General features: G+C 38.4%; 1 protein-coding gene across 1 annotated transcript in view; it reads right to left on the bottom strand.

Moving 5' to 3' along the window:
- The window catches only part of LOC109078631 (E3 ubiquitin-protein ligase HECTD1-like), a 28,937-nt gene extending 7,945 nt beyond the window's left edge, over positions 1–20,992 (bottom strand). The window contains 27 exon segments of the mRNA XM_042774564.1: positions 208–341; positions 564–785; positions 2,093–2,935; positions 4,182–4,361; positions 6,141–6,307; positions 6,745–7,068; positions 7,206–7,345; positions 7,458–7,592; positions 7,700–7,805; positions 7,986–8,080; positions 8,166–8,312; positions 8,436–8,558; positions 8,881–8,957; positions 9,045–9,308; positions 9,435–9,657; positions 9,809–9,979; positions 10,075–10,213; positions 10,364–10,538; positions 10,995–11,109; positions 11,205–11,303; positions 11,712–11,788; positions 11,903–12,173; positions 12,342–12,623; positions 15,819–16,046; positions 16,177–16,411; positions 17,885–18,130; positions 20,738–20,992. Of these exon segments, the coding sequence (XP_042630498.1) occupies positions 208–341; positions 564–785; positions 2,093–2,935; positions 4,182–4,361; positions 6,141–6,307; positions 6,745–7,068; positions 7,206–7,345; positions 7,458–7,592; positions 7,700–7,805; positions 7,986–8,080; positions 8,166–8,312; positions 8,436–8,558; positions 8,881–8,957; positions 9,045–9,308; positions 9,435–9,657; positions 9,809–9,979; positions 10,075–10,213; positions 10,364–10,538; positions 10,995–11,109; positions 11,205–11,303; positions 11,712–11,788; positions 11,903–12,173; positions 12,342–12,623; positions 15,819–16,046; positions 16,177–16,411; positions 17,885–18,024 (5,112 nt within the window). The 5' untranslated portion in view covers positions 18,025–18,130; positions 20,738–20,992.
- Between the last annotated feature and the right edge of the window lie 513 nt (positions 20,993–21,505).

Below are 21,505 nucleotides of genomic sequence, written 5' to 3'. Positions count from 1 at the left end.
ATAATAATAATAATAATAATAAACAGGAAAAACAAATACATTCCTAACCAATAAATCCACCATTATTCACCAAAGTAAAAAAATACAAACACCAAATTTCAGAAGAAAACTAAAAACAAAGGATTTCCACTGTACTATTATTGAAACTACAACAGGTTTTACCCTATGAATATGAACGTGGTAACCAAGGTTGACCCTGGACCGTACCAGAACTTCCTCATACTCCTGTTCCTCCTGATTGTCATCCTCATTCTCATCATCATCGTCGTCTGGCTCTGGCAAGTCCTCTTCATCATCTAACTCGGCAAGCAATGTATTGGCCCGACAGCTGTCCAGGAAGTCTGAGTGAAAGAAAATCGATGAAAATCATCAGCTTTCATATTGCAAAAAAATAAATCAAGGAGATTAATTCAGAGAACAAGACTGAGAATTAGCTTAGTAATAAGCAAAAACAAATTAAGAGATTAATATGCCAAAAAGAAAACCAGCTGACTAAAGGCCGTGTACTACAACAAGAGCAGATGAGAGAAAAGAGAGTGAATAATAAATGTAACATGGCCTACCATAGAGCGAAAACTCAGCCTCCTGACCTGTGTCACTTTCACTAGATGTAGAAGTCAGGCTGGTCGTCAGCGTGTTACTTAGCAACTGGCCGACGGACAAACCTGTAGTTGCCGTGGCTACATTATTGCTGCTGGTTACTATGGAGGTGGACATTGTGACAGTTGAGGTGGTACCAGTGGTTGTAAGGTTAGGAAAGCTCTGTGCACCCATGAGAGGAGAAGCTGCAAACAAACAAACAAAATAAAAAAATAAAAATAAAAACCCGTGATTAGTTTTCAAAAAGAACAAAATAAGCAGGTAACTGAAAACTGAAAGCTCACTCTACAAACTAAACATGCTTCAAAAGGCTGCAATATGCAAATCATGGCAAAACTTTGAGTCATGTTAATATTCACAGAACAGTTAAATAATCCAGAGCAGGAAGTAACGCTGTACTCCTACAACAAAATGGTTACGGTTACATAATGAGAAATAAGGTTCAAGAAACATCCTGAAAATGCAAGAAAAGCTTGCAAATGAAATTTTATTAATGCAAATCTAGTCTAAGGCACAGCAAAGAAATGGTTACAAAAGACAGGAAATACGACTATTTCTCCATTTTCTATTTCTCTATTTACATGTTTCAGAGTGCACTTCTAACCCAACTATAATTTTTCTGAGAACATCTCCCACATGATAATCAAATAATAATCCTCCACTTAAGTCAGTTATACAAAACATTTGGTTAAAAAAATTTATCTAAACCAGTGTTTCTCAACTAAGGAGCCAAGGCCCATTAGGGGCCTCAAGATAATTTCAAATAAGACAAAACAAGCATTTAAAATAAGCTTAATCATGACTTTTTTTTTATTTAAAAAAAAAATATATATATATATAATAATAATAATAATAAATATAAATATATATATATATATATATATATATATATATATATATATATATATATATATATAATATATATATATATATATATATATATATACACACACACACACACCACACATATAAAATTTATATTTTATAAATAAAAAAAGTCATGATAGTGGGAACCCTGACTCTTCTTCAAAGGAAACCATAATGGAGCATAATTTTATAAAAGTGTGATTTGTAAATTAATTAAATCTTAAAACTCTTTATTCATTATTAGAATGAATATACTTTTTACTAGTTATGCCCATTCTAAAATATTTTATTTTGATAGAACATCAGTAACAAATATGTTTTAGAAAAAAAAAATCCTTATAAAGTAAATGACAAATTACTGGGAAGAGTAATTTCATTGGTTAAAAAGATTATTCAGCTTCTAAAACTTCCAAAATCCTGAAACTGAATTCTTTTAATTTTGACTTTTGTAGTTACTTTTAAATTTGCAGTAACTAGAAGTGCCCATAGATTAAAACAAAATTCAGGCTAGGGGCCTTTGAATATTGTTGTGGACAGTATAGGCTTATGGAGTCAAAAAGGTTGAGAAACGCTGACCTAAACCTGGTATTGGCTGTTAGAAAAATGGGGAGCCGAATATACTCACTGGCAGTACTCATTACATTGCGTCCCAGTGTGTTAGTGTTGTTGTCGCTGCTGCTTCGGCTCAGGTTCATGTTGTTGGTGGCATTGGTGCGAGACATGTTGGGTGCTCTGCGAACAAACGACTCCATCAGGCTGGCCTCGCGAGAGGACAAGTTGGGGACACTGGCACTGGAGCTCATGGGCGCTCCAGCTGCCAAAAGCGAGCTGACAGACAGCCGTGCACTGGTAGCAGAGCACAAGGGCCTCTGGGATGCAGCGTCCTTACTAGAGGACTCCGAAACAGAGCTGACGTCTGGTGAGCTCACACTCACGATTCCCATAGAGATAGCCGTTGACTCTGCCGACTGTCTTGAAGTGCCATCGGGTGCTGGTGTTTTACGTTCGCCACTTTCACTTCCTGTGTCTGCAGTTAGTGTGCTGGTGCTGGAGGCAGAGCCGGCATCAGCTGTGGAAAGCACAACTATCGGTTCTTGGCCCTCTGCCCCCAGGGGCCCTTCTCCGATGCTTACTCCCTGCTCCAACAGGCTTTCGACTCTGCGCTCTACTCGGGTGGAGCTGAGGCTTATATCGCTGCTGCTGGCCACGCTACACACCGAACTGCTACTACCCTTGCGGCTAGAGGAGCTGGCCCCTGCTGTGGAGGATGAGCCACCCTTGTCTGGACAGTTATTTTTCACCAGGCTGCTCCAGGACTGCGGCGTGCCTGCAACAGTGGATGAGACAGGTTTGGGTGACGGCGCTGACTCAGGGTCGTACCCTGGTGCAAGCTTGAGGTCAAACTTCCCTTCCGCACCCATACGATACGAGTTTGAGCCACCGGCATCCCAGGTGACATCAATCCAGCCTGGAAAGTGGGGGAGGGAGGGGGGATATGAACGGGTGAGACCCAGCAAGAGAGCAGAGAAAGACAGCAGCGAGTCAAAGACAACAGCTTTTGCTCGACACTGGACCAGAAATAACAGAATAAACCAAGATCATCGAATGAGGTCAATTTGATTTTTAGATCTATAAAAAATCTCTCCAATTCATATTCAATATACTTGCAATCATCTAAGAAGAAGCCCAAATCACTCTGGTCCAGGTGAAGCAGTGAGGTAGAAACATGAAGCACAGAAAATGACAAAAAAAATAAAATAAAGGCAGTAGAACTTTGCAAATGCCAAGCTATGAAGCCACTTGAGAAAAAGAACAGAAGAATCATTTTGGTCAGTGTCAAATACACTTGCAATGGAGTTCATTCGGAGCTTGCAAATTGTGACATCAACATGCACTTGCCTTGACTGATGGAGACAGGTTAAAAAATGCTGTTTTACACACTGACACATGGCTGCCCAAAGAATCAATAGCAACAGAGTGGATGCTTAAGATAATACGATTAGGACATCAAAAATGTTACCTGTTAAGTTGGGGGGGAGGGATAAAGGTTGCACTTCAAAATAGCAAACTAATAAAAACAAAAAAGTATGGAGTGACAGTTGCAGAGAGCAAAAAGTAGTAATCTAATGCTTATCATTGAACTTCAGAGTGTGAAACTGATTTTTTTTTAATTTTTAATATTATTTAAAACATGCAGGATAGAAGCAAGAGGAAAGCATCACATCAATAAGTAAACACAGGAAGAAAGATTGGTTTCAGATAAACCCAGCCATATGTTGTTTTATTTAACTACACACAGTATTTGTGAAGAAAATAAGAAGGGCTGATCTGAAAGCAGTCCCTCTGAGGCATGCTGGGAAAACAAGTCCAATGTGATTTAACTTTTGTTCTGTTTTAATGTGTGAACGTCAGTAATGGGTAACTCCATCTCCCCCCCTCACTTGTGATGGATTTGCTGCAGAAAGCTCCTCAAAACATGCAAATGCACTTGATGTTCACAATTTGTTTCCCATAAAAACATTGAAGTACCACTGAACTCCATTGTCGATTGGCCAGTAAAGAACTTTTCATGTAGTGGTCCGATGCAGTGACACCTTGAACACCGTTGTACAGAAATCTGCTATGGCATACGCATTACACATTGTGCTTTCCTATACAAGCTATCAATGGTTGGATGCACACACTAAGAGCACAAAAGTGACACTGGTCCTCACCATTATGAGCCTCTCCAGTCACAGTGCCCTCTCCAGCAGGACTGCCATCCTGGTCCCTCCACTTCCAGTCGATACCCCTGCGTACCACCCGTGCCCCTGGTACAATGTACTTCATCACCTGAGAGCGAAAGAGCCGGCGCTGCCGTCTCAAGTTGGCCTCCGCCTCCTTCACTGCTTTACCTGACAATGCAGAACAAACCTCAACTGATTGGAAAAATGAGCAGAGACAAAGCAAATTTAAATAGCATGCAATTAAGGAAGGTCATTTTTTTGTGATGGTGTAGACAAATTAAAATAACATGTTTGCTAAAAAGCTTCCTTTTAATGACTCAGTTCATATGGGAAGCCTGATCATTTCATTTACATAATACAACACTGTCGTGATGAGAGATGACTCTTTAAAGTCAGCATGAAATGTCCTACTGTGAAAAATTCAACCATGCATACGTTTCATTTTTTGACCATGTTATTTTTAATCAAAATGTCATAATTTGATTTTCAGGTGAAATGACAGACTCTCTGATGACTGGACGTCTCCAATAATTTTATCCCACTTAAACCCTTCCTCTTACAACAGACTAGGGCTGCAACAACTTATCGATAAAATCGATTATTATTGATAATGGAAATCATTGACAACGATGATTAGTCTTTTTATCGATTAGTCGGGTCTGCCTACCGATTTGTAAGGTTTGTGCCATTGCTGCTCTTAACTAAGAGTACTGGTAATTACCAAAATCATTTTTTAGCTTTCTGTACTGGTTAGTCCTCCAATATGCGTAAGCTCTTTAGTTACAGTAGTAGGCTATTTCTAATGCTATAATATACGCATTGCTGTTATCTATGAAAGAGAGGCAGAAAAAAAGTACATAAACTAAGTACATAAACAATGCCAGCAAGCATGCAAGCTGTTCTCAAAGGCAAAGGAGGCCCTTTTTTGTTATGTGAATAAATACTATTTAGTCGTTTCGTTTTGTTATTTGCCCAATAAATTACAATAGCATTTTTAGATTTACTTTTAATAAATTGTTAATCCTAAAATATTTGTGTTTTCTCTATTATGACAGGTGGTCTAATAAATTGTTAAGCACTGTATGTTTTCATAGCATTCAGTTGGCACTTTTGTTTGAAGGACATTGGGTAGAATGTGGAAGAATGTGGAATAGTGTGTTTTTGTCAAAATAAAAGCAAATTGGGGGGTTGTTTTATCCGATTAATCGGGGAAAAAAAATAATCGGGCAACTAATCGATCATCAAAATAATCGTTTAGCTGCAGCCGTACAACAGACACAAACTCACATTCAGATCTTCCTTCATCAATCAACAACCAATAGATATAGAATAAGTCCCTGCCCTACATTTTTTTTTTTCTTTTTTTTTGATAATTTATCGGCTGTATGTAACAATATGAAAAAAGATCTGATGCTACTTCTGTTACATCTAGGTGTGCTCCGATTGATCGGCTACCATTCACTATCGGCCGATAACAGCGTTGTGATGTTTGATTGGCATTCTCTAAAAAGGCCAATCTCAAAAAAATGATCTCAATCTGATGACATGTCTGCCATAAGAGGTTTGGCATGACATGCAGGAGCAACGTCTCAGTCTCTGTCTGGCGTGAGTTAAAATAATTATTATGCTGAAGGTGAGCTGCAATTCATATTTCTTCATTAAATCACTCTTCAAGTAATCTGAAAACCTTCTGTGGGACATAAAACTTTAAAGACAAACCCTGTGTATTGTGAAATAGTGTAGCACATTACAAAATCTTCAATGTTGCCATGTGGTGCTTTGGGAGACAAATCCCAATAGAAAAATCAATGACATTAGGTTACTGAAATCAGATCAATTACATGGCAAAGACTCATATCCTTACAACAAACAGCTCTTTGACTAGGCATAAATATTATAATTGGGTTACAATGAGACAGTGTAGTATTAGAAATTATTGGCACTTACCCAGCTGGTCCTCACACACACCAATAACAGTGCCATAGATTTCTAGACCAGACAGGGAGAGGTAGTGCGTTTGTCCGCTGGCATTCTTCCCCATCTGTTTAATACGAATGTGTCTCCAGCCCTGCTTCTCATCTTTGGATGGATCCAGAGGCCATGTGGCTGTTGACCTAAGGCAGTAATGAGACATATTAGCAGGTGCACAAAAAAGACACATGAGCCTCTTAACACAGAGATTCCGGAAAATACACGGATAATGTGTCCCGTGATCTGTCCCAGGACAATTTGATTTTGGTTCATTCACACTGCCAGTGATTTTCCTGAATTTGTGCATGCATTTACACACTTCCTGTAAAGACTTTGGTCCTGCCTTTTGTTCACACAGGGCTTGTTCCGGGACTGATCCCGGCAATTTTACTAGGTCCCCAACCCAGGATCATTACCGGGATCAATCCCTGGACGTGTTTGCACTCACACAGAAGGCACTCTGGCAATTTTTTGACAAATTTCCGGGATCAACGCACTGTGCGAAAGGGGCTATGGTCAAGTCAGAGTAGGCAGAGCACAATAACAGCACACTCCAAAATAATGGTTATAACACACATACCCCGGCTCATTGAGGGAGCTGTCATCCACATGGGTGTAGAGAGTCATCCAGTTCTGACCATCTTTGGACACTTGAAATACCCAATTCCGGAGGGCGGATCGGCCATATCCACGAGCGTGCCGAAGTGTGTATGCAGAGGGGATGACCCATAAACCAAGATCGATGGCAAACCATGCGTTTTTGTCATCGTTGGTGTGACAATTGAGCGCGGAGCTGTCTCTGCTCAGGATGTCTTCAAGTCGGCCATAGGGCAAGTTTCTGCCCTCGGAGGAAGTCACCACCACTAATCCATAAGCTGCAGGGTTCACCCATTCATATGCGGTCCTGTGGTCAAATAGAAGTGGATTCTTTATGCACAACGCTTTGTTTAAATGGGTCATTATGGGGTTCGAAGTGTAAGAATAAACAATTACAATTAAATCAATTTAAATGATGATGCAAAAAAGGACAAGGCAGCTCACTTCGCATTGGTGCCAATCCAGTACACAATTCCATTTTCATCAAAGTCATGCTGGTGCCTGAAGGTGAAGCTCTGACCCTCTCTGAGCTTCCTAACAAAGATGAATGAAGACCTGTCAAAGTCATACCACTGCTTGGCCACCTGGGGAAAGGGATGAGACAAAGTTATGATCTTTTCTCAGATGCCGGTGGGCATACAGCTAAATATGTAAATATGGAATAATAGAAGAAATAACACAAAAAAGCTTTCCTACCATCTTGAGCAGATACTGCTCCAGTGACTCAACGGAGGCCAGCGGCTCCATCTTTAGCATTCTACCAGTTCTGTCAATCAGGGCTGTTTCACCTGGAGCACGCTCCAAACGGAAGCGTAACCTCCTTGTCAGTATCTAATATGACAGAAAAAGATTTTAATGAAATATCACAATTCATAATTTAACTGTCACTGTTTCACATGCACCAAACTAAAAATCTACGGCCAAACATGGAGACTGACTTGTAAATTATACGTTGAGCCTGGTGTATCATATAAGTGGAGAGGTAGGCGCTCTATTGACTCCAACACAGCTATCAGTTTGCGGATTAAGGCAACTGCTGGTCGGCTAGAGGACAGAAACAATATAAATGTAAGACAAACAGACTACAGGAAAACAAATTCTCATATTGTGTTCAAATCAGACAAATTAGCTGCTGGTTGAGACTCAGAAATATAGGGAAGAGATAATTTTTACATGCTGTATCTAGCTCAATTACCATTATGTGTAAGAGAAGATATACTTTACCTTTCGTCATCTTCATTTTCAGTAAACGCAGTCTTGAACACATTTATTCTTTCCATCAGAGGCTTACAATCATGTTTCACATCTAGCTCCACACTCTGTGAGGAAAACGTGATATAAGTAAAAGGGTTATAAAAGCAGACAACATGTTTACACGTAACAGTTAAATTGTGCATGACTCACATTGCTAAGGACAGTAAAAAGTGCTTGTACGAGGCCACTGCTGCACATTTCATATGGAGAAATGGTGTTCTCATCTTTAAGAACAACTATTAAATTCTCCAGAGCTGTTTTCATGAGGTCTCGCCATGTGTTTTCACCTTCAATGCACTGAAGAGACAAGAAGCAAACTCTCATTGTTATTTTCTTTTTGACCTCAACTACATGGGAACTAAAATAAACTCTCTAGGTATAATATTGTATGGGTAGATACAGTTTTAAGCTTAATTCTACCTGTCTGTTAGTATGTAACTCTAGCTGTGTGGCGATGTTTCTCAGAGTGACCACCACACCTCTCGGCATACTCTCCACAGCCTTGAAGTGATCGTCATACAGATCTCTGGCCATGGTTTTTACCTACAGAATTTAAAAGAAAATAAAACTTAAATAAATAAAATATAATGTTCTGGGGTTAGAAAGATTTTTTTTTTTTTTATTTATAAAAGATTTATTATTCTTTTTTTATCTTTCTATTCAAAGAATCCTGAAGTATTACAGTTTCCACAAATATTGTGGCGGGACAACAAATTTATTATTAAACATTGATAAGAAATGTTTCTTGAGCACCAAATCAGCACATTAAAATGATTACTGAGAATCATGTAACAATGACTCAATATGCATGGTCACATCTGTCAGTCATGCTCTAAAGGATAAAAAGAATGCTCAGTAATCCTACCCTTTGTTTAGTTTTTTCCAATTTGGATTTGAGCTTTCTTCCTCGCTTACCAGTCCAGCCAGTAACAAACTCGGACCCTGTGACAAACAAAGAATCCAATCACTGAGCGACTGAGGAACGATACTGGCAAACTGGATGTTTTTAAACTAATATTCCAAACTTACCTAGAGAGGTTTCTGCAGTGAAAGAGTGCTTAGTGCCTCGGTTTGACTCAAACACAAAACCCGGTAGGTCCTCTTTCAGGATGGTGGCCTGCTGGCCATCTGAATTATGGATGGCAATCTCACCCTCTTTCAGACAAGTTAGAGACCAGTTCCCCACGGTGAGTTTGGTGGGGCCCTGTGTGGACAGGATGGGCTGGCTGCCTGTCACCGGTTTGACCTGACTTCTAGCACGCTGCAGCTTCTCCAGAAACTCACTTCTGCTCTCTATAGGAGGGAGGGAAAGAAAGCATCTGCTACTATAGTTCCCGGGAGCCATCCTGTTCGATTTACTTGACGCCAAGATTGCTCTGTTCTTTGACTGATTGATCAGTTTGTTTGCAGGAGACCGACCCGAGCTGTCAGAGCCACCCTCTGGGCTTCCACTGGAGTACATGGTGGCCAGTTTACCATCCAGAATAAAGCGGAACCAACCATTGCTGCCATTGGAAAGCTCCAAAGCAGCTGCATCACTCCAGATATAGAGACAGTCCCTGCCTCTGATGATGGACCAGTCTCTCCAGTGGTAAGGCTTCCCCTGCTGGATCTCTTTGGCATCCTCTTGTGGTTCATCATCCTGGAAAATAAGACAGACTCATTTATTTCAGAGCATATTCTGAATAGTTCCAAGAAAAAGTTGTTTATTCATCAACACAGACTTTCTGGATGCACAAAATAAAAAACTCAACGACATTAAAAAAGCAAATCTGGAATGAGTTGAGTCTGACCTTCTCAGGCTTGGCCTCTTCCTCATTTTCATCATCTGATGTGGGTCCTGCCAGAGTGGATACCTTATTAATGACCCCCAGCCTGGCCAGCTGATCTAAGAACACGTCACCTCCCTTATCCACTAGATCTCTAATGATCTGCAGTGCCAGCAGGTGACCATCATCATCGTCCTGTGAAAAAGGAGTAGAAAGGTCAATAAGCCTTAACTTCAAACCTATTCAATTTCAGAAAAGATCATCAGGAGGGAAAGACCAAATCATCCAACCTCCTGATCCAGCACAGTTGCAGTGATCTCCACAAGTACAGTGGGCAAGTTGTGTCCAGCATCAGAGTCACACACTTCCTTAAGTAGAACTTCAGAACTGTAGTGCACCATTTTTCTGATCAGAGCTAAACTAGCTTTCCTGTGAAAGAGATTATACAAACAAACTATCATTGAAAAGAAAGCAATGTTGTCCTACTGACATGTGGAAACAAAATACAAAAATGTTACTATACTGATTTTCTTTCTGAAAAATGTTGTTTGGCACTGATGGTCCTCTAGAGCCCCTCACCTTATTGAAGGCAGCATGGTTTGCTGAAAGGTCTGTGCAAATACTGGGAGCAGCCTTTTCAGGTAGATGGGCGCCATCTCAGGGTCACCTTTCGGCTCACTGCCCTCTTCCTCTTCTTTATTAACATCCTTCTTTTTCTTGTCATCCCCCTTGTTGACAGGACACATCCAGTCTCCTATATCAAACACCACAAGAAACACTTTATTTTGAAAATCTCACAAATCCCCTTGAATTCACCATTAAAAAATTAATTGTGAGCAACTGCATTAAAGCACACGGTTGTTATTTCTATGCCACCAGTATCACCACAAAGAAATAGCTAAAATAAAAATGTTTTTAAACAGGGCTTTCCAAACACTTCTTAATCTTCCATTGGTTGTCCAAACAACTAGTCTGTCCCAAATTCACACTTTTGGTTGCGCCAATGCTGCTGTGTCTGGCTGCTTTTGATATGCTCAAAAGACAACAGCAATGTTCTGATAGCACCATATAGCCTCACTGTCGACATTTTATGAATAATTAGCCAATCCCCCAAGGAACATTTTAGTTCAATCTTCTGAAACTTTTACTTTCAAAAGAAAAAGGGGAAACAATATTGTCATAAAGTCGAGATGAAAGCTGATGGACTCACCAGGAGACTGGAGAATTGCTACAACCTCACTGTGTCCCCTCTCTCTAGCTTTGTCCAATGGTGTTTTCCCATCTTCATCTCTCAGGTCAGGGTTGGCCCCATGGCGCAGTAAAGTCTATTGGGAAAACATTTGCCATAAAATAAATACAATACATTAAAAACAATGTATAATAACTATAGAAAGAGTCAGTTACATGACAAACACTTTACCTTGGCTACTTGTGGCCTGCCAAAACAGGCAGCATAGTGCAGAGAGGATGACCTCTGGCCTCTATTGACATCAGCACCTCTCTCGCAGAGGAACTCCACTAAGCAGCCCAGAATACAGTGTGAGTACTTGCAATCCTTAAAAAAAACATGTTCATCTGTTGCACTGAGCCCATTCTGACCCCATTATTCCAACTAACACAAGCCATTACCAGACACATAGGGTCAAGAAATCAGATTGTATTAAGTTTTCATTATGCGTGGGATTTGTAACAGTGCTACTGGTGGCGCCAGAATTACAGTCTTGCCCATTTAGTTGTGTCTCCTCCACATAACCATATTGTACAATGTAAGAATAAAACCTTTATTCACAAGTCTGCTATTTGCTATCTCATTCCTCATCACTTTCCACAAACCCAAAATCCAACATCTTGCATACTGAAAAACAAAAAAAAAATTCCAAAAATCCAAAAATTTAAAAAGAGTCTATTTTTTTAATAAAAATCTTACCATCTCTTGTGTTCCAAATGCAGATGCCCAGTTCAAGAGAGTCTGTCCTACATCATCCATGAAATTTACTTCAAATGCTTAGAAGGAAATAAAAAGTAACAGTACATGTTAGTCAGGATGTAACATCAAACTGACAATAGCCCACAAAACCCCCCCGCAAATGATCTTGCATGCACTACTTGAACACTTACCACCGGTGTCAATGGCATCGATGAGAGCATCTGTGTCTTTGCTGCGTATGCAATCAATAAGCTGTCGGTGAGAGCGTTCCCCGGAGCTGTCAAGACGCCGCAGACCAGGGATACGGCCGGTAGAACCAGCTGTAGATTTGGGTAAAGCCTTGCGTCCCTCAAAGAGCAGCACAAGCAGTAGGTCCACCAGCCGCATGGTGTCCAGCACACAGCGCTCATCCCCCTGTAGAGCACTCTCCATAGAGTCAGGCAGCATTGAGCGCAGAAGATCCTGAAGGAGGAGATGCAACACAAATGTTCATAAAAAGTAACCAGTGGAAACTGTGATTTTAATACACATCCTCTTGCAGTGATCTGTCATAAAAAAATAATAAACTTTGAGGAAACACACAGTACTTGCAACATTTAGCAAGTATATATCTGTGAATATACATCTTACATGTGTGACAAGTGGTGAGCCTCTGCAGAGTGTGGACAGAAGGCTGACAATGGTGGACACTTGGTTGCTCAGTTTAGAGTCCGCAGCAGATGGAGTGGCTCCACTAGAGGTCCTGCCAGGCTTGCAGGTGGAGGAGGGTCCAGATGTCGTCCCTCCTGCCGCAGCCATACGGGACAGCAGCTCTTCTGTCAGTCCATGCTTAGCTAATGGGGCTGGATCAACTCCTCGCCGCGTAAACCGGTCCGCCAGTGAAGCGAAGCAACGAAGAGCTCCATCAGACACCTGTGCATGACACCAGGACAATAATTAGCATTAAGTTGACATTACCTTTGTGCGTAATTTTACCAACAAAGTCAGTCCTTTACAACTATGGAAAAGAAACTGATCTACACATGAAAGTATAAACCTGATTTTATTTCTATTATCCAACAGTTACTTGCACTACGATTCAAAAGTTTAGGTTCAGTATGTGTTTTTTTTTTTTTTTTAACGAAAGAAATGAACTTCCATTTAGCAACGATGCATTAAATTGATCAAAAGTGACTTTTATGTTGCAAAATATTTCTATTTCAAATAAATGCTAATCTTCTGAACTTTCTATTCAAAGAATGACTTGTGGAGAATCATGAGACACTGAAGACGGAGTAATGACTAGGGATGCATCGATCCGAAACTCAGTATCGCTATCAGCTCCGATACTACCATTTTCTGATGGATCGTACACAAGACCGATCCAAATCCGATATTGTGCGTATACTACCCTGTGCTATTGTTAAACGAAAGGCACAAAAACATTATAAAGCACCATAACTACTGTTGTCCCGATACGATACCTGACTAAAATATCTAGATACTACTACTGAACCGATACCAACCAAACCAAAAAAAAAAAAAATTTAATTAAAAAACAAAAAAACAAAACAAAAAAAAAAACACAGAAAAAGACAGAAAAAGAACGAAATCTCTTAGTTGATCAGTGTTTCTTTTTGAGCATTTCCTTCCCCTTAAAAAAAAATTAAATAAATAAAAAAAATCTAATCACACAGCACAGGCCTGTGGTGAGCAACTACAGCCGAGCTTACAAGTATGCATAGATCTTTGCAACATTGATAAGGCAGCTGAGGGCATGAGCTAGGGGTGGGAAATATTACCAAAATATTATTCCACACTAGGAGTAATTTTATTTCACAATAATTTATATCATGATATAGTCATTTTTGTTATTAATAATAAGAACAAAGATGCAAGTAACAAACAAAAGGACTAATATAATAAAACGCATAAAAAAGACGCAAATGAAATAAACAGTGTTTTAAGATACAGTAGGTCTATTTAACAGTAGCATTCAAGAAAGAGATGATACAGAAATTGAATAAAGTAATCAAAATGTAAAAGTAAAGCACAGTACAGTCTTCACTGTATGAATGAAACATTCATACATTTATCCTTATTAAAGCTAGTAAAGTTAGTCAAGATTAGTGAGTGATTTTCTATTTTTCTTGATAAACATTGTAGAGACAGACAGCAGCAGAAATATTAGTCTGGTATCACTTTTAAGAGCTGCATACACCCAATTTATTGATAAACGCGTTTTCTTTCTCAGCTGTTTATGTTCATTTCAGTCATAAACCAAGATGGGCATTTTAACATCATTGTGTGTGTATTTGACGGCTGAAGCGCAGTAACTGCTGAAAGAGACCTGAATTCACGATCGCATGCTGGACTTTTGTGCATGTGCTTTGGGTGTGTGCTAGCACTTTTCGAGGTTTATTGCACTTAATTCTTTTTAACATCAAGCACATCCCGCACTTTATTTTCTCATTCTTGCAAGTTTCTTATTAACTCCTAAACCGTCGATAACTTTAAGAAGTGCTGTGTGGATATATACAGTTTGGCACGGCCAGTGTTCATGCAGGGAGCTGAAGTGAATACACTGTCCTGCTGTCTGTCGCACAATGACGCAACTCAGGAAATACGGCTCTGATTAAAATGCTGTCATTCTTAATGTACCGGTACTAGTAAAATGAAGAATCGTACCATTTTTAAAAGTAGGGTATTGCAATACCTTTTTAGTACTGGTATATTGTGCAACACTAACTGTAACTGAAATTTAAAACTGTTAAAAGAAAAGGCACAGATTAACACACTACGTATCAATATCTTATCCCTGTGCTTTGAACTTTTCTACGAGTTGCGTTGTGACTCCATGTTGCTTCAAGCGCATCATTCTGCACGCAGGATGTGCATAAGTGCTTTGTGCCGCTCTGTATTAGAGCCTTTCATGTTATAATACCTTTGTGCAATGAAAGGTTATTAATAGACTTTCTTGTTCTGTCCTATCACGTTGCTGCATCATTACTGTGATATACATTAAAAAAGAGATTTCTTTTAATTTTATAGTATATATTTACTTGTTTTTCATAAATGTATTTTACAAAAATACAGAGAGCAATGTGTATCATTCTACCAGATTTAGTCCTACACTTATTCAGTTTTATTTGTTACCCACTAATGTTTTTTTTCACTAAATGTTTAGATTTTATAAAATTATTGTGCACTCATTTTTCTAAAGTAACTTTTGCTGCTGAATTATCCACTAACCTAGTTTATAATAGTATTTTTGTCAGATTTATTTTTCAGTATAATTAAGTTGTCTATATTTAATAGATTGTGTTTAACACACAAAACAGTGATGATCAGTTCAACACACAGAGGTACAGACATTCTACATTGATTTAAAAAAAAACAAATCAAAACAGGTTTTCAAAACAGCTTAACAAAATTTATCATGCTCTCCTCCAAACTGACATTAAGAACTGTATTAAAACTATTTATGAATGCCTTTCAGAATCAGTGTATTTCAAATATTTCTGTTTTTTGTTTTTTTTCCTTTATACAAAATATACATTAAACAAACATTAAAAACCGTTTAAACTAATATGTCACTTAATGTTTCATTATTTTAGGTTGCTTTCATCTCTATGCTTTCTGAATGAAGGAATGTCTCAGCCTTCTAAGATATGGCTTAATCATTTTTTTCCCTAATGTTTAATCAAAAAAACTGATCAAAAATTAGCCTTCCCATTATGAGGTGATATATGACTAAGTGATTTAGAGGGAAATTATATTTTTACCTTTGTAATGGCATTTTTCTAACTTTATTAAAAGTGTCATCTTATGTCAAATTTCAAAAATATATATTTATAAGCTTTTTAAAATTTCTATTTAAAACAACAGAATAAGAACAAGTAGAGTAAGAAGAATAAGTTACCAATCAAATTAAATCAGTATTAACTAAATTAATTTGTACAGAGGTGGAACAGAAGAACACAAGTGGCATGTAGGTGTATTTTCAGACATTTAATGAGCCTCAGAGGTGGCATGAGTCCAATTAAATTTATAAATTCATGTTGAGATTAATGCTTTTAATACAAGTTTCAGGTGAACTATCTCTTGAAGTGTTACTCATGTACTAACCTGGTGGTCTTCATGTTTCAGCAGCCTAGAGAGGGACTCCACACATGTCTCTAGGGAAGAGTCTTGTGGCTCCATCTTACTACAGAGACGAGAAACTACTGCCATGGCAGAGTGCAATGTGTCCTTGTGCACAAGATGACCGCTGTCCCTTATGAAGCTCAGCACACAGTTCAGTCCACCCGCTTCAAATACAGCTCCAGACTCCCGTGTGCAGATTAGCTCCAGAACCTGGTGACACAAGACAGTATATAGTATGACCATCATGCATAGGAATTTACTGTTCAAAAACAGCACTGGAAAAATTGACTGGGAAAAAAAAAAGTCTGAAAGTCATGGCAGTAAATATAGGAATATTTACCTTTACACATTGTTCAGCCAGATCTCTGCTGGTTCTGTTGTTGAGCTCCACCACCACTAGCCGGTTACACAGGGCTTTGATGGCTCCATCTACTCCCACAATCCTGCGGGTGCATTCAGCAGACACATCCAGGTAGTAGGTGATGGCCCTGGCTGTCACTTCCAGCACATTATCTGGTGCGCTCTCATCCAGGAAGATCTTACACAGAGCTGGGAGAAATGTCCGTGGAGGACACCTGCGGTGGCAAGACAGCAGTGTCAGAGTGAAATGAAGGGTTATTAGGTCTGCACAATACGGAGGGACAATGCTGATACAAGATTAATTTGTTAGATAATACAAGAGTGATATGTGATGCAATAAACCTAAAATGTGTCAAATCAATTTCTATTATTATTTAAAGCCAGAAAATAATGAAATCCAATGCATGTCTCCTGTTCTTCCTAGGTAAACAAAGCATTGTTTCAACCTCTCAAAGTGAACAGTATATCTCTAACTCATGTGACATGCTGTAAAAAGTATTACCCTTAATTAATTGCAGTCAACTGTAAATATAAACTTGGGTTTAAGATGACTGCTGCATTTCTCCTTTGGGTAACCACTACCTGTGATACAGCTTTTTACAAACCACTTGTGACTGAGCAGGGTTATCACATTTAAGACCAAAATACTCCCAACACAACCGAGGTGCTTCCTTGTTTGTCTTGATCATCTTCAGAAGCTATTGTGGCTGTCCTGCCTTGGCTTACTCAGTTTGAGAAATAAGCACAACACTGCTCTGAGAGTGACTTCATGAGCATGTGACCTTTTTATTTGAGTAAAACTAGTGTCATATCACGTACACAGAACTGTAAAGGTATTCAAAGCAACCCCTCAAAATAAAAGTCTGGTTTAATTTAAAGACAAGTATTTGCCAGAAATGTATTACTATTGTTCAGCAGAACGTACATAGCCTACTACTACTGCTAAAAACAAACACACATTATTTTTTAATGAATAATCACACAACATTTCTTCCATGTTTTAATTTTAATAGTAAATCAGCTTTGTTTACAAAAAAATAAAGTTTGCTTAATTTTCAATAATTAAAAGATAAATTAAATTAATGTTTTATGCCTTCCTTTGATAACCAGAAAAATGTAAATACACAGAATTTCTGAGGGGAAAAAAAACATTTCATAAGGCTATTTTAAGAAAAAAATGAATAAATTAAGTTCTTTTTATGCATTTAAATAATTAGACATGCTAAAACACAGAATTAGGTAACAATAAAACATATGGTGAAGAAAAAAATAAACATTTCATAGGGCCCTAAACATGTAATTTTTGTTAAACTTAATAAAATGATGTGAAAATCTATAAGTTTTATGATTTTAATTAAATAGACATGTTTTTTGATTAATAAAATTTAATTTAACCATTAAAAAGGAAAAAATAAAAATTAAAAAAAAATAAAACACAAAAAATAAAACACAAAAAAAAAAATTTAATAAAAAAATTAAACGAATAAACGGATTTCATAGGGCCCTACTTGTCACACTTTCAAGTTAATAAGCTACATTGAATGTACCACATCCTAAAATTTCAGACAATTTACATTTTGCAAAATATTACATCTAAAAATAATATATAAAAAGCGCTATTGTCACTGTCAAAAGCAATAAAACCTTCAGCCAACCAGAACTGGCACCTCATCAGTATGCAGACTTACGTTTCGAAGCAGCGGTCAACATTGTCTGACATGAGCAACAGCATGCAGAGCTGCTCCAGCGCGATGAGCTGCATATCCCTCTCATCACCCTGTCCCATCTGCAGCCACTCCAGCAATGTGTCTGGGTCCACGTCCGCCATGTCACCTCACTACCCTACCCACCCAACACCCAGAAACCCCGCCGGCAGCAGGAGAGAAATGAACAGGGCAGTCACTGGTCCTCTAGTTGTCTCATCAAGTCTTCACCTTCAGGAGAAAAACAAAACAAAATATGAGCATGGAAATGACATCGGGAATACAACAGAAGACAAAAACATCACACAAAATCCTCTGCAATGTTGCCATGGGCCTTAACTTCCCACTTCTCCCACTTGTTTGGTGTGTATCTTTTGGCACTGATCTGAAAACACACCCCTTAAATAACAGAAGGAAAACTCTTGGGTAATAATGAAACGGGTGGAGCAGGCGACTGCTTGAAGATGTATGATCTTCAAAGGTATACTAATAGGAGTAAAGCAGACTATAAACATGATGAACTGCCGCCTGTAATCAAAGCACTGAAAGAAATCGCTGTGATAAGCTGATAAGTATGCTTGGCCAACAACAGTTCGCATGATGAATAGTTCATCAATGACTCACACTGCATGGCCCGGACAGCCCAGCTTTTCAGAGACACACAGTAGGGAATACAAACTGAGAAATCACTATGCTTTTATTGTTCTGAGAAACAAACCATTACAGAAAACGCAGCACTACTTTCCTGAGACAGAAAAGCTGAGTCAAGCATGAGGATAAATTTATTAGAACGGGAGATTTATGTCAAATAGCAGAAGTCTGTTCTTCTTTACTGCTCAGGTGGCTACAGACAGGCAGGCTTCTGATAGATCCACCACCTTCTTTAGAGACTAACAAACAGAGATCCACTTATCAACAGATTAAGTGACTAACTTGATTCAGGAAGAATGTTCTGTTCAACTGTTCAATCAAAGCAACTGTTGGATTTACTGGATGGAGAGGAGAAAAAAAAACATATCACACACAAGCACGTTACTTTGCTACTCTAAAACAAGTTTACATATGCATGTCACCGGACTGTGATTAATCAGACCGGAATCAGATTACACAATTATACTCCATAGCAAATGCATTCAGCATAACTTTCTAATTCATGAGCTGACATATCCCGAGTAGCTCTTTCTGGTTTTGTGAGCCGTTTTTAACAGTCACACTGGACCATTGTGAACCACACAATAGATTCAATATACTAAACTTCTGAAAACAAGTTCTGATGCCATAGCCCTGGGTTACATTCTCTCTTGGAAAGAAAACTCAGAAGGTTTACTATAATTATACTACCTTCAAATGAATTGGAGGTGTTTATTTCAAGGCCCACCAATCCAGTAATAACACACAATTTTATCTCATATTGTTATTGTTAAGATCTTGATTGTATACTGTATCATACTTGATACATGAATTTCTAAGGCCTATAAAATATCAAAATAATCAAAACTTTGCTGAAAAACATGTACACAATCTACTAAATGCCTACTGCCCGCTGATCAATAGATCATACTTTTTTAGTAAAAAAAAAAAAAAATCCTTTGTGTAATTCTGAAAAAAAAAAAAAAAAAAAAAAAGCGAAATCTTTAATGATTTTTATAAAGCTAACATAAGAGTCATTTTTATATTGTTATTAATATTTCAAAATTAAATATTTACTGGATTGGAGCAACGTTTACTTGATAACCCATATAGATTTGAGATTTTATTTATTTATTTATCATGTTAAAAAATCAGGTCTTTTACAGGGTTAACTGAAGCATTAAAATCATTCCCACCTAAGCTGAATATAAGAGCAAGGAAGAAATGTAGGTAGTTTCTAAGTTAATTTAAGTAGTAATGTATTTTTAGATTCTGTCTGCTGTTGTTCTTAGATCAACTTAAAATAAAGTGCCAGCAAAGCAGACATTCAGCTTATCCGTGGCTCTTGCATTCATGATATCTGACGGACAGACATGATTCTAATGATGTTCTTTGACTTTCTGCCAGTGCAGCTGACTAAGGAGTGAACAAACAACTTGATTGCAACCGATGTCATCATGACACCAGCCTATACAGCAGCACAATAAAACCACCTTCACAGTGAGCACAGACGGCACCTCTGAACGTTAATAGGAAACACGCATATCGTGTTTGATTTATAATATCATGTCGCGTGTTTAACTTCATGTATGGCCATCTAACATGATCTTGGGAGCCGAGCAGGTGAACAAACAGTGCAGTTACCCTTGAAAATCTCCAACCATGAACTATAAGACGTTATCAAACTCAGTAACTTGAGATTAAACGTTAGAGAAGGCAAGTTAGGCGCAAAAAATCATACATTAATGTCCAATCTTGTCCTGATGGCCTCTTTCTTGAGTTCAGACAGCTTATGCTAGCTTACACTCCATGACAGAGTCCAAAACTGTTTATTTTCACGTTAATGTCATATTTGACTATATGTTTTTACAGCAAATGCGTATAAATACAAATTGTCGGTTGTGAAAGCGAGGGATAGTTAGCTGGGATTAGCTAAAATGTTAGCGTCACATCGACAGACCTAATTAAATTAATCCCAAACTTCCTTTACTTAATTTGTATAGGATGGATATATTCTCTACTAATAAAAAAAAAAAAAAACCTGTCTGAGGTAAGGTTAAGGCAAAAACACAAAAAACACCAAGTATTACAAACGCGGCCTTATGTTTACCAGTAAATCCTCGAGCTAAAGTTGAATGGACGCCCGCGGCCTGAACGCGTCTGTCAGGCTGAGAAACAAACCCTCCGCCAAGCGAAACAAATACTCACCATTTATCGCCGAACGACGAGAAGATAAGAAAAAACACACAGGGTGGACAAAATTCTCTGGATGGCGTTGTCAGACGGCAAGATGTGAATATTGTTTCATTCCCCGCTCCTGTTTGCTGTAAGGTAGAGGTCAAAGTGAACGGGAAGGCGACGGGTGAAATATTGAGTGAAATGGAGAGCCGTCGAAAGGACTAATCGAGGCTCCGCATATCACGAGGCTCCGCAGCAGCAGTGAGAAACACGCAGCGATGCGGCTAAGCGATAGGGGGCGCTAAAGCACCTCGCCATTTACAGTCAACTAGGTCGCCACACAGATTACACACCATTCACCTAGATTGCACAATTGTAGAAAGTGAACAGTGACACTTACTCTCCAAAATCAAACACTGTTTTAGTAAGGTTAACGTTCATCTTGAAAACTAGTGACCATAGTAGACTGGACATGTCCAAATTAGAACATATTCCAGGTTCCACTGTAAATTAAAACCAGTGCGACTCTTGAAGCAAAACTAGATTTTATTTTTCCAGTATAATCAGAAAATAAATGTTAATCTTACCCTAATTTTTAATTTGTACATTTTACAACATACAAAATATATAGTACAGTTACAAATGCATAATTGTACTTGATCATCGCTGCTTCTAGCAGAAAGCAGCACCTTAAGTTCATAGAAACTGGCAATAAACAATGGTCCAATATTAGCTGAAACTCTGCCATTTGCATTGTAAACTTGTTTGTAGTGCGTTTATAGTAGTAAATATTCATTT

The sequence above is a fragment of the Cyprinus carpio genome, chromosome A17, assembly GCF_018340385.1.
Source record: "Cyprinus carpio isolate SPL01 chromosome A17, ASM1834038v1, whole genome shotgun sequence".
Classification (NCBI taxonomy): Eukaryota; Metazoa; Chordata; class Actinopteri; order Cypriniformes; family Cyprinidae; genus Cyprinus; species Cyprinus carpio.
This window is presented reverse-complemented; position numbering and strand designations above follow the sequence as displayed.